This window comes from Macrotis lagotis, chromosome 1 (genome assembly GCF_037893015.1).
Source record: "Macrotis lagotis isolate mMagLag1 chromosome 1, bilby.v1.9.chrom.fasta, whole genome shotgun sequence".
In the NCBI taxonomy this organism is placed as follows: Eukaryota; Metazoa; Chordata; class Mammalia; order Peramelemorphia; family Peramelidae; genus Macrotis; species Macrotis lagotis.
Genome location: NC_133658.1, coordinates 902124675 through 902137696, shown reverse-complemented (window position 1 = coordinate 902137696; position 13022 = coordinate 902124675). Strand labels below are relative to the sequence as shown.

General features: G+C 52.1%; 1 protein-coding gene across 2 annotated transcripts in view; it reads left to right on the top strand.

The window, feature by feature from the left end:
- AKT2 (AKT serine/threonine kinase 2) overlaps window positions 1-13022 on the top strand; it is a 40928-nt gene that overhangs the window by 2567 nt on the left and 25339 nt on the right. Inside the window, exon 2 of one of the 2 annotated variants that reach the window (XM_074219073.1) lies at window positions 12756-12893. In XM_074219073.1, the coding sequence (XP_074075174.1) occupies window positions 12848-12893 (46 nt within the window). In that variant the 5' untranslated portion in view covers window positions 12756-12847. Of the gene's footprint in view, window positions 1-12752; window positions 12894-13022 lie in introns of both variants that reach the window. The other variant, XM_074219072.1, reaches the window with a different exon arrangement.

The window sequence follows — 13022 nt, the reverse complement described above, 5'->3', positions numbered from 1 at the left end:
AAGAGGTATCAGCTTTATTCTCCTGTGCCTTAGAGGATACCGATGGGAACCACTTGGAGCTCTTTAAAGGGCAGTGATTCCCCCAGGCTGGTGCTGAGCTCTGTCTCTAGGCCTCTTAAGCAGAGACAGACCAGCCTTCATTGCAGATGTGCAGAGTTTGGGGGTTTTGCTACAACTGATGCAGGTGATCCCTTTAGTCGCTTCTGGTTCTTACTTTTGTGAGTCTATCTGCAGAGATACAAATGAAGCTGAGCAGGAGGACAGACTATATGGACGATCTGAAGTGAAACTGGGGTGGGAAGGAGCCAAGGAGGGAAGAGTGCTTCACCTGCTAGAGGGTCACCTTTTCACTGGTCCAGGAAGGCCACAGCAGGACAGTATATCTCAGGCCTGCAGGTCCTCTCTTTTGATCTGGGGCCTACCCAGTGCCCCAGCTCCTGTGAGGGACCCTCTGGGCCTTTGCCCAGACCAAGGACTCTTCTCTGCCCCAACCCTGTCCAAATCTCATTGCTTCACTTGTTTTGATGTTATATATTAACCTCGGCCTCCTGAAGAAATCTGCCTCCTGCTGAACCCCTTCCCTGCCTAGAGCCAGGAGGTAGCAGAAACTCCCTTTATTTTTCCCTACCTCATTTCAATTGTAAGGGACTTAAGTGACCCAGGCCCCGACCCCCAACCTCCCTGCCTCACTCATCTAGCCTCTGCTTGAAGGCTGCCAGGAGGTGACCCCACCTACAGGCTTCTCCTTCCACTTTGGAATTGCTCTGAATTGTTTGTTAGGAAGTTCTGGACAGAAGCTTGCTTGGGCCTGGTTTCAGTGGACATCTCTTGCTCCTGACTCTGACTTCATTTGTGTTCCTTTGACTCCTGGACAAGTGATGAGGTCCCCAGTAGTCCTTGCCTCTCTGTGCTTCTTCTCCCCCCTCTCTTCTCCCTTCACTTCTCTCTTCTCTACTGGTCTCCATCCCTGGTCTTTTCTATATCCTTCTGCTGGTCTCTCCATCCCTTCTGATGGGTGTTTTGGATCACAGCTGCTCCTGGATATTTCTTCCTTGCCTCTCTCTGCCTCCCAACACAGAGAGTGGCTTTTTTATCTTTATCTGCAGTGCAACCTGGCCAGACTTGGCTTTCATCTGGAGGATAGTCCAGCACCCAATCTATTAGTGGCCTTCCTGTACTTGATGGGTTCTGTCATTTTCACAGAGCTTTTCAAGAGAAAAGGGATTTTTCTCTCTTCCCCCAATCCCTTTTTTTCAGGAAGAGAGTTGGAGACAAGATTCTGGGCCATGGAGCAAGCCACTGGCAGAACTCAGCCTGGCCCCATGGGCACCCAGAGCAAGTCATTTGCAAAGCCCAGCTTGGCACCATAAACACCAAGAGCAAGTCATTGGCAGAGTCTGTCCTGGCATCCTGGGCACTTGGAGTAAGGCAAAGCCCAGCCAGCCACCATGGGCACCAAGAGCAAGTCATTGACAATCTAGCCTGGCATCCTGGGCATCTAGAGCAATTCATTGGCAGATTCCAGCCTGATATCCTGGGCTCCAAAGTAAGTCATTGACAGAGTCCAGCCTGGCACCATGGACACCCAGAGCAAATCATTGGCAGAGTCCAACCTGGCATCCTGGGCATCAGATGAAGCTACCTTTTTGTTGGGATTGACCAAATGAAATGTGTCTGAGAGAAAAGCCCCCTGGAGGATGTAGGCTCCTGTTTTAAACCTGTGACCTTGGATCAAGTTATCTGTAGTCAAAGAACCTGGATTCAGATCCTGATTCAGTCACCTAGTCCTTATTGTTCTTTCTCTTTGGGGGGTTTTGGTATCCCCAGGGATTTGTCAAAGGCCTATTAGGTACTGGGGATCCCTATCCTCAAGGAGCTGATGGACCCTGAGGAGCAAAGGAGGGAGAGAGAGGGAGGGGGCAGGAGCAGCCAGGGGCTGGGTACTGGTCTGAATTCTCCATTCGGCTTCAGTGTCTACCATTGGACTTTGTTGGGGCTTCAGAGCCACTTGGGGCTCCCTCTGTAGAAAGGACCCTAAGCAGTGCTGCCTGAGCCAGAGGGGCCAGAGTGGGGCGGGCTTGGCTGGGGCAGCCTCCTCCAGATGAAAGACGAGGAAGGAGGAGGAGGAGGGAGGCCCCAGTTAGGGGAAGCAGACCTGGGCACAGGCTGGGCCATGGGGAAAGAGGAGCAAGGGAACTTTCTGAGGATTGCTGCTACTGTTGTCCACCAAGAGCCACCCCCCACCCTGGGCACAACTGACTGAGGGTTGTTCATTTAGAGAGGTGGCATGCTGATTGCAGGTTCTCTTCCTCCTCTACCCTTCCAAGGCTTTCTGTCTTTTGCCCTTGAAAGTTTCCCCACAAATGGCATTTTGAGGGGAGGGGAGACATCCAGGGTATTTATTTTCTGCCTTGTGCCTATTATTCTGACTCAGTTCAGAAGCCATCCCTCTAGAAGACCAAGCTCCCTAAGGCCTGGCATTATTTCTCTGCCTTCTATGGTCCCTTCCCTTCCTGCTCCCTAGGGCCCAGGCACTCAGTAGGTGTACTTACTGACCTTGCCTTCCCTTCAACTTGCTGTCTGCTCTGGGTTGTGTGTGGGAGTGTTGGGTGGGAGGGTGTGTGAAGAGGGTGGTCCTCAGTCAGGGGATGGTGATACTGACACCACCTTTGGAGGCTGACCCCAGCAATATTTCTCACCCTAGCCCCTCCTGGCCAGGCAGAGCCTTTCCTGTTGCTGCTTTTCCCTACCCCTCCCCAAGCCTGGTGGAATTTACAACATTTGATCAGCCTGTGTAGTCTGTGGTGTGGGGGTGACCTGGAGGCAGACCCTTCAGGGGTCCTGGCATCCTCTCACCCCCATTTAAAAAAAATGTCTCGAATGAGTTCTGTTTTCATGGTGCCCAAGGTTGGGGATCCGTTTCCCACCCCCAGGCCCCTTTCCACTTTGTAACAAAGACCAATTAAGCTAAGTCAACTGTCCTGTGGATCTGCTGTCTTAGGCCACTGGCCACTCTTTGGGATTGTTTTTGATTACTTTGTTAGTGGCTGTCTGCTCTAGATCAACTCACATAATGTCCCAGGTTCCTCTGAATTCCTCCTGCCTATTATCTCTTCCTGCATATCCTGGTATCACAAGGTGTCTGGCCATTCCCCCAGTCAATGGGCACCTGCATTCTTTCCAGTTCTTTTCTACAAAAAAAATGGGGATTTGCTAGGAATACTTTGGTAAAGATGGTTCTGCCTTTGATCTCCTGGGAGTAATCTGCCCCAATCACATTTACATTGCCAGACCCCACCCCCTACTCTCAGTGTGAGGTCTCAGAGCTCTGAACCCCAAGCAGGAAGATGGATGTGCACCTAGTTCCTGGGTTTGGGGAGATGCAGAGGCTGGTTTTCTGAGTTGAAGGCCAAAATGGAGGACATGTTAGGGTCTTTCTCATTCTTCTTGCAGAGTTTCCCAAAGTCCCCCATCCATCCCAAATATGGGTCTCAGCAGCATCCCGGACAGCCAGGAGACTGTTTTGGGTTTTCTGAAGGTTAACAGGTTTCTTGGCCCCCAGTGGTTCTGTGGAGGTCCCTTATGGGGGAATGTAACTGAGTGGCATGCTGTGTGCTCAGCCTTCCAGGCCATCTCCCCACCCCCCACCCCCAACCCAGGCCTGTTCCTGGCCTATTCTCAGTCTGGGCCTCGTTTACCTGCAGCTTTATAGATGACTATTCCATAGGGCATCTTATCTATAATGGTTATGACTCCATTTATGGAGCAGAGACCCTGATATCTCTTAGTTCATTTGATGCTCCCAATCCTAATCATCACAAGAAGACTAGCTGACATAGTGATTCCTGTGTGCCAGCCATTCCACTGAATCTTCCCAACGAACCAGGGAGGGCTCAGTGGAGGGAACTTGGCTCCTCTTGCCTCTGCTCCCACTTCAGTACTGCCACCACCGTTATCTCCCACCTGAGGCCACAGAGCCAGAGTGGGGCAGAGAGGGGCCAGTACAGAGAATGAATGGGCAGGAGTGGTCCAGTTTAGCTTTGAGGAATCAGCCGACAATGAGCACCTATTGTAAATGTTAAGTCAGGCACGAGAGCTGCAGATAGAAAGGTGAGTCAGCCTATACCCAGTCTAAGCTGTGTATCCACCGACAAGTCAATATAGGTCATGTACTGAATCTGTACACAGTGACAGGAGCAGGGCTGGGGGATCTGGAAAAGGCAGCCACTGGGGGTGGGAAATAGCATGGCAAAAGGGGGCCTCAGCCTGGGCAAAGACATGGAAGCAGGAGACAGAATATTGTGGCTGGAGGCCATCCAGGAGATAGGTTGGACTGGTTACTAGGAGCCTCTGGTCTGGGGATGTCCCAAATAGTTTAGTTTGCCAGTCCAGTTCAATAAGCTTCATGAAGTGCCAGGCACTCAGCAAAGCTTTGGGAATATGACAACAATGTTGAGAGGCCCTGCCCACCAGGGGGTTTACATTCTACTTGTGTGAGGGTAGTGGGGGGGGCAGTATTTGCTGGAACATAGAATCCGTTTAGATCTGGAATGGATTGCAGAGGCCTTCCCTGGACACAGACAGCTAAGGCTGCCCCAAAGACAACTGGGTTTGACTGGGCTCAGACTCCTGGTCTAGGCTGCCCAGTGGTTACCAAGAGCCAATCGCAAGGGAGGGGGAAGAGTTACAAGATGTGTACAGGTAACAGTAACGAGAGGCATGTTGCAATGAATGCTTTAGGAGAGACACAGTGTATCTTTAGGCACTGTGCGGTCATGAAGGAGAACTGGGTCAAGTCCTACCTTTTCAGCTTTGTTCTGCCCATTGTTTCTCCCATTTGTACACTTTGATCCAGATCTCCCTTCTCTAGGCCTTTGCAGTGGCTCTTCTCCCTGCTGGAGGGCTCTCCCTCCTGGCAGCCGCTTCTTCAAACTCCTCCAAAGCTCAGCTGAAAGACCCCCATCATCCACATGGAGAATGTGCTGATTCTCCTCTTAGTATACATGTTGTCTCCCTTCCCAAGGTCCCCGCAAGGAGGAATTGTTTCATCTTTGTTAGACGGGACCAGACCCTGCCACATAGCAGGACTTGAAGTAAGAAATGCTTACTGGAGCAGGCTGGTCCAGAGAGATCTTGGGGTCTGTCCAGGCTGCAGGATTGAACCCGGGTCCTTTGGTCGGCCTGCTGCACCTGGGTCCTGGGGTGCTCAGGTTTGACAAGGTGGCAATTGTGAGGCATCAGCCTGATAGAATAGAAGGATGTGAACAAAGGTGGAGAGGTGGGAAAGTTTCAAAAAGGGACAGAGTCAGAGGAAAGAAGATGCCATTCTTGCCATCAAACAGCATATCAAACGTTGGAGTAGATTCTTCTGGACAACTAATCCCTAACCCTTTATTTCCTGGATGAAGAACTTGAGGGAAGTTAAATGACTTGTCCAGGATGGCACATGTTGTCTCCTCAGTGACAGCATTCTAACTCGGGTTCATGTCTCTAGAGCCAGGCTGTTTCCTTGGTACCCTGCTCTCTGCCAGAACTCTGGGTGTAGTTCAGCTGCACTGGACTAGTAGGAGAAGGAGACTGGAAAAAAGGCAAGTTGAGGTTTCTTGCTTAAGCAGTTTAGACACTTCTGGAGATTTCTGGAGGATATGCGGAGAGTTCTTTTTGAAAGAGAAGTCTGCTATTGAGGGCCACAGGGATTGGAGGGGAGTGCCTGGGACTAGGAAGCCAGGTCAGAAGGGGAGAGCAAGGAGGAGACCAGGTGGGGAGGCCCTTGGGGCTTTAGTCTGGAACTTTTTCATTGCTGGCTTGGTGAGGTATAGATGAAGGAGGGCCCTATCTATGGGTCCATTACCCCTGGATTCTGTGGCATCTCTAATGCCCAATCCCTTCTGACTGTGAACAGTCAGATCTTGGAAGGCTCAGTTTTGGGGGGGGGTGATGGGCTAAGATGGGGAGTTGGGGGAGATGGTGGGGGGCCTGAAGAGGTTTTCTTGGGGGTGTTTCTGAAAAGAAGTGTTGACCTTAGAGTAGCAGGAGGTGACTTTCATTTCCTCCAAGGGTAAAGCTTGTACCGTGCTTCACCTTCCCTTTGCCCTCTAGGTGTACTAGGAAGAGCGTTCTCTTTAGTTTCCTCCCCGCACCCTGCCCCTAACTATGGCCCCCCAAAGGCCGGGGCCACTGTGGTCCTTGTGGTGAAGCGACTGGGCCCACAGCAGGATGTGGTCAGGTCAATAACTCCTTGGCCCTGTTGTCAACAAGCCGGTTTCTCACCTCCCTATATAGGGAGCCTGCCTGTAGCAAGCTGGGGAAACCAGGCTTGGTGGGGTGGGGGTCTGACCACGTTGGCTCCTCAGGAGGATTGTACCAGCATTGCTCTTGGCTCTAATTGAATTGATAGGAGCAGACTCCCATCAGCCAGGGCTTTGTGCACCTCTCTGGTCTTTGGGAGGGCCTCCCACAGGCCTGTGGCTCCTTCCTCCAGGCATCGTGGTCATCCAGATGGCCAATGGGGCCAGGTTGAGGAAATGGCTGACTTGGAACTGAGCTGTTGCTGATGGTGAAGGCGGGGGCCATGAGGCAAGTTTGAATCCCAGATCTTTGGGTCCTTGAGCAGATCCTTTGGGGATTGAGTCTTAGTTTCTTCATCTAGAAATGGAGAGGGCTGTCCTGGATGGCCTTGTCAGATTTCCAGCCCTAAACTGAAGGCCTCAGCAATCATCCAGAGAGGCTGGAGTATGGAGGAAGAGTCACCACTGGCAGCCTGTGTGATCTTGGACAGGTCATTTCCTATTCTTGGCATTCAGTACCGACTCAGTAAAAGGAGGGTATGGGTCTGCTGCTTTCTGAGGATCCCCCAGCTCCAAAAGCTGTGATCCCAAGGTTTTCTTAGAAGTGACTCTCAATTTAAAAGTAAAGACCCTGTAAGCCTCTAACATTCCTGTGAGTTCCCTGAGGCTTATACCCTGGAAGGGAATCAGCTCAATTGTTTTTCTCCGTGGTGAACATTGGGCAGTTAGATGGTTTAACTGGGATATTTACCTGGGTACTGAGGAACAGCAGATGTCAGATTGGAACCCAAGCCTCTCCAGGCTCACAGCCCAGCACCCTTCCTGCTCCATCTGCCCAGCCCAAGTCAGTGGTCATTTCTTGTAACCTGAAGAACTGACCTTGGAGTTGGAGGACCTGTCCTGAGCCCTGGATATGCCAATTAAACAGAACTTCAGTTTTCTTGTCTGTAAAATGGGAAGCCTAGTCCTTGTCCTAGTCTTCCTGCATAGAGTTAGTAGGCAGAAGCTGCTGTTAGTGCTCTAATGACCCTCTCCCAACAAATACCTCTTTGTGCTAAAGACTTGGATAGTTCAATCAATATACATTTATAATGGGCCAGACCCTGTCTTAAGAGACCAAAGACAGTCTAGGAGCTTCCAGTCTAATTGTAGTTTAAATCAAAACTATAGATGACTGACCCGACTGAAATGTTTGACTGACGTCAGTTGAGGGTGACCTAGGGCACCCACAGAGTCTTGTCTGTACTTCGTAATCTGTGAAGTCCTCCTTTGATATTGGCTTAATTGATATTACCTCTCCCCCAAAACGTGGTAGTTTGTTGGGGGGGGTTTGGAGTCTTCATCATCTTATGACAAAAGGAAATTCTCATTTTATAACCATGAGGAATTAAGGATTGGCCTGTTAGGTGGGGGGGGGGGGGGGGCTTGGGCATTAGGCTGCCACTCTCTGTGAGGGACCTGCTCATTGACTGCTTTAGTTTCCAGGGCCTTCTTTCTTCTCCACGGTCTGTCTGCTCTCTTCACATGTGTTGAGGTTGAGGGAAGCTCATGTCAGTATACTAACCTCCTAGTGGTCACAGCTAATGTTGAGGGCTCTCTCAAAGGAGCTACAGGGGGAGGCCCTGGCCTGTCTCTCATGGCATTCTCCCTCTCCGCCTGCTGTCTCTGCCCTAAAGGGTGAGCTCTATGAGGCAGGGCCCTTTTCCTTTTGTCTCTGTACCCCAGTACATAATAGGCCTTATAAGTGCTGGGAGCAGCAAGGGGGCACCACCACAGAGCAGAGAATGCCAGGCCTGGAGTCAGGAAGACTCCTCTTCCTTAGTTCTAGATGCCTCCTGGCTGGGGTGACCCTATCTACCTCAGTCTCCTCATCTGTAAAATTTGCTGGAGAATGAAAGGGCAAAGCCCCTCCATGATCTCTGCCAAGAAAAACCCCCATTGGGGACACAGAGAGTCAGGCGCTACTGAACAACAATAAATGCTACTGAATTGGTTTGGTCATAAAAGTCAAGGCTGGTTCATGGCGGGGTGCCTCTTCTGAGACAGGAGCAGCTCAGCTGTTGACTGAGGTCGGGGAGGAAGGCGGTAAGCGTGGCTGGGCTGGTGCGGAGGGGCGGTCCTATGGTCTCAGGGGATAGGCAGGGCCAGCTCAGTCACAGCCTTGCTCCATGACAGCCAGCCTGTGGAGGGAGTGGGGAGGGATGTGGGGGCAAGGGGTTGGGCTTTCCAGGGCCATGCTCGGGGTCATGGAACCTCTGCTCTCCTGGCAGTTGGAAGGAAGACTGTAAGTAGGCAGCTATTGTCAGGAGGCTTTCTGGACCTGCTCCAGGTAGGCCGGGCCCCCCATCCTCCATTCTCTTGCTGTAGATGAGAGGGATGAGTAAAGTTAAAGCAAGGGCTGAATCTCATAGTCTTCAGCTGGACAGAAGGAAGCCCTTTGTAATCAGAACTGTCTCCCCATGGACTGGGTTGCTCAGAGAGATAGTGGTTTTCTGTCCCTGGAGGCAGCCAGACAGACTGAATTGACCAAGGCCTGATCATGAGAGCATTCCTGTCTGGAGGCCAGAGGCTGACCTAGGTCATGGGGCAGGGCCTGGGGCTAGAAAGGGACCTAGTGGGATCACTGAGGCCCCTCTCAGGCAGTGTGCCTACTTTATGTCAAACCCTGGAGACACAATGGAGGACACTGAGGCCAGACAGATGACCCCTGAGACCCAGGCAGTGGAAGTGGTTGTATCCAATAACAGATTCAAATTCAGGTCTCTAACCCCAAATCCAGTCAATTTGTACTTGGAGCAAGTGGACTGTCAGCTCCCTGCAACCAGGGATGTTTTCATGTTGTTTTCTGTCCCCCAGCCACCGGTCAAGGGCAGGCAGGACTTCCCAGCATCCTCTCCTCCCTGGGAGCTGGTACTCGATGCTTCCACTGTGGAAGGCCTCCTCACCAGTGTCTGCAGGAGATGAAAGCTGGCTTGCATCTGGCAGAGCCTCTCAGCTTAATTTACTCTGTGTGTTAGGTTTTTTCCCCTATGGCCTTATTTATTTGCTTTTCCAGTAACTGCCCGACCCCAGACAAAAGACAAGAGCAGGCCTTTTCCAGGAAATTAGATCAACATTCTCGAGTGGCCTATTTCATACTCAACAGAAACCCAACTGGGGCATGAAACGGGTGGTGGGGTATAGGTGGGCCTCAGGAATGTCAGGGGCTTGGGAAGAGGGCCCACGATGCCAGCAGTGTGTGCTTTTTGTCCCCCAATGGGTTCATTTCAGGTGGACAATCTGGCTTGAGGCTAATCGGCCTGCTGGCTGTCCTGAGCTGCCTTCTCTCCTAGGAATCTCCTGGGATGTGGGCTGGGGAGGGAGGGAGAAAAAAGGAAAATGGGAGGCCTTGAGGGCATAACTCTAGCTTGATAAGTGGCTTGAGGAAATGAGATGTGACTGCAATACATGTGGTGATGGAATATGGACAAATAGGCTGAGACCTGGGTTTGGTCCCTAACTGGTAGTGTGGCTCAGGGCAAGTTTATTTCCTTTCAGGGGGTCTGTTTTTTCCATCAGAAAGATGTGGGTCAACATTCTTCTGTTCTCTGCTTCCTAAGGTGCTTTGGGGATCAGAGTGGTTATCAGTCAGTCAGTCACCAGATAAGAAGTATCTCCTGTGTCCTTAGCACTGGGCTTGGAGTCTTTGCAAGTTCAGAATCAAAACAGACAACAGTCTCTGCCCTCATGAAACTTCTCTTCTACCTGTATTTCGGGTAGACACAAAATCATCCCAAGGCAGTGGGGGGGGCATCTTCCTGGCAATGAAAGTGAGACATAGGAACCGTTGTTCCTGTTGAGCTCCTTCACCAGCATCCTTGTTTGGGCAGAATTCAAACCCAGGTCTGGCCAGCCCCAAGTCCAACAATACTCCGCCCGCCCCAGGTGCAAACACTGGCAATGCCCCATACTCTCTGGATATCATGCTTATGTTAAATGGTAAAATGACAGGATTTGGGCTCTGCTGACATTGAACTAGGCACCTCATGCCGTCCTATGAACATCTCATGTCCTGGGTTTCAGAGGTGGGAGAAGGAAGATGATGCTATGGGGGTAGGAGAATCACGTCTCCTTCAGACACTGCTTGAGCACTGCCTTCCTCCATTACCAGCTTGAGAGAGAGGAGATAATTCCTCTGGAAGCCTCTGGTCACCTTCCCATCTCCATGGAAGTGCATCCTCACCAGCTCTGGCACTTGCTGCCCTCTGAAGCCCCTGCAGCCCCTCCCCAGCCCTCAGCCCTGCCTCATTTTTGTTCCCAGAAGTGGTTTCCCTTTTCCCCACCAGCTATCACCTCTTTTGCTGAGAGAAGAGGTTTTCCTGTTCTGCTGTCTGCAGGATGACAGCCCCAGCCAGGTACCTGGGTTAGATCCTGGGGGGGGCGGGGTTCAGAATTTCATTATGTTACTGTCCCTTTTCTGGGTCCTCTAAAGTCAGCTGGGAGAGCTCCTCCAAGCCCGCCCCCCTTTTTTTGCCTGGGAAGGACACTGAGGCCCAGAGAGGGGAAGTGTTCTTTCCACTCTGCCCCAGGGCCTGCTGTGTAGGATGACAGGCCCAGCCTGACTGCCAGGCAGAATGTCTCACCTGGGCTGATGTCCAGGAAGAGAGTGTGTGTTTTGTTTCTGAACTGGAAAGAGTAGATCCACCTACCCAGAGTGCATTGCAGGCTGGGGTGGCAAAAACTCTGGGGTCTGGGGAACAAACAGCAGTTTCTCTGAGGATTGTGGGGAGACAGAGCTGACTGAACCATATCGGGGGAAGGAAACCTGCCAATTAAGAGGAAGCCAAACCATTTCTCAGAGGTTCCATGAGAACCTTGAGACCTGGGGGACCCCAAATATGAGTGGAATAAGGACCAACTCCTCTACTCCCAACCCCAACCCTGAGGGTCCCCTGATAAAGGCAAATCTTAATCACTGGGTAGGGGAACCGTGGGGCAGCATGCCACCTCTGAAGGTCATGAGGGCTGGGAAAGGGGGGTATCCAGCCCTGATTGGTGTGTCTCCCCTCCCTCTGGAGTCCTTAAATGAACAGGAGAAACCTGATGCCCAGAAGGTTGCCAACCCCTGGGGCTCATCATTGCCCCTCATGGGCCCTCCTGTGGCTCCTGGCTGGCGGGCCTGCTGGGCTGTCCTCAGGCGAACTGGGAAAATGCCCTTTCCTTGGCCTGGATAATGTAACGACTTGTGATAACTCCATTGCTTCCTGCTCCCTAAGCCCTGGAAGAGAGAGAGAGTGAGTGTATGTTTGTGTGTGTGTGTGTGTGTGTGTGTGTGTGTGTGTGTGTCACTGTAGTATACATCCTGTTGGGCGCATGTGTATGTGTTAGGAGCTTATGGAGGGGTGGCTGGACCCAGGGAAGGGGGACAGTAAGGATAATGGTTGCTCCAGACCCTTGGTGGACCCAGTTCTGAGCTTGTGGCCATGAGAGAGATGGGAGGTGGAAGGCGTCTCTCACCCCATTCCAGGAATTCGAGAAGAAGCTGTTGGCGTCAGTGGGCCTGCCCATTGGTCAGCTGCTGTTTGAGGAGGGGTGACAGAGGGAAGGGGCCTGGGCTTCTATCTTGAGCTTCTGGCTTCCCAGGGCTCCCAGGGTCCTCCCTCTCCCAGATCAACTCCAGGCAGGTGTGGACAAGGCAGCTGGTCCTGCTTGCTTTCTCTCTCCTGTGCCTGCAGCCCCTCTGGAGGCCCGCTAGCCATACTCAGGAACTGCAAAAGGCCACTCATTTGTGCAGTTATCCTGGAGCTCTGAGTGCCCATGAGCCCTAAGCCTGGGCCTGGAACAGAGGGGGTTCCCTTCCACCAGCCTCTTGGAGGCCCTTTTCAGAGAGGCCCTGCCTGGGGCTCTCTGATTGACACCGTCTTCAGCCTCTTGGCATGTGAGTGACCTGGGGGGGGGGGGGCTGGCCTTCTGCTGACCACCTTTAGAGAGGCCAATGGATGTGTTCCCCAGCCCCCTTGTCAGTCCTGGACTTCACCCGGGCATGGGCTCTTTGGTGTTGTCCTATTCTAGCTGATTTTGCCTCCCCTCATCTACCTGTGAACTGCACAAAGAACTCCATTCAAATTTGTTTTCATCATGTCTCCATGCTTCTGCCAGAAAAGTGGGGTTTTCCTTTCTGGGAGACTCAATTCTGTGGGTCCAGGACCCCTCCTTTTTCTCCCTGTACACTCTCTGCTGAGGAGTTGACTTCCAGGGGAAGTGGAGAGGTGTTCAATTGTCTTCCAAGGGCCTCTAGGCAGGTCTTGACACCCCTCTGTTCCAAAGACAACTGAGGAAGATTGGACCTAATCCAGATTAGCTTTATAGGATGTGGTGTGTATATGGGGGGGTATATGAAAGAATTTGGGGGGACCCTTAATGGGAAGAGGGGGATCTCCATGGGACCAGCCAGACCTGGGTAGAAATGGGACCTTCTTTCCACAGCAGCTTCCATTCCATCCGAGGCTCCCCAGGTACACTCTCGCCTGACCCATCCCTGGTGAGGTGGTGGCGAGGCTGTGGCAAGGCCAGGCGCCACCATGAACGAGGTGTCTGTCGTCAAAGAAGGCTGGCTCCACAAGAGAGGTGAGTAAGGGGCCCTGGCTGGGACCTCCCCCAGGACACGAGGGCCAGGCTGAGCTCTGGACCTGGAGTCAAACCTGGGTTTTGATCCTGTCTCCAGTCCCAGCTGTGTGACCCTGGACAAGTCACTGA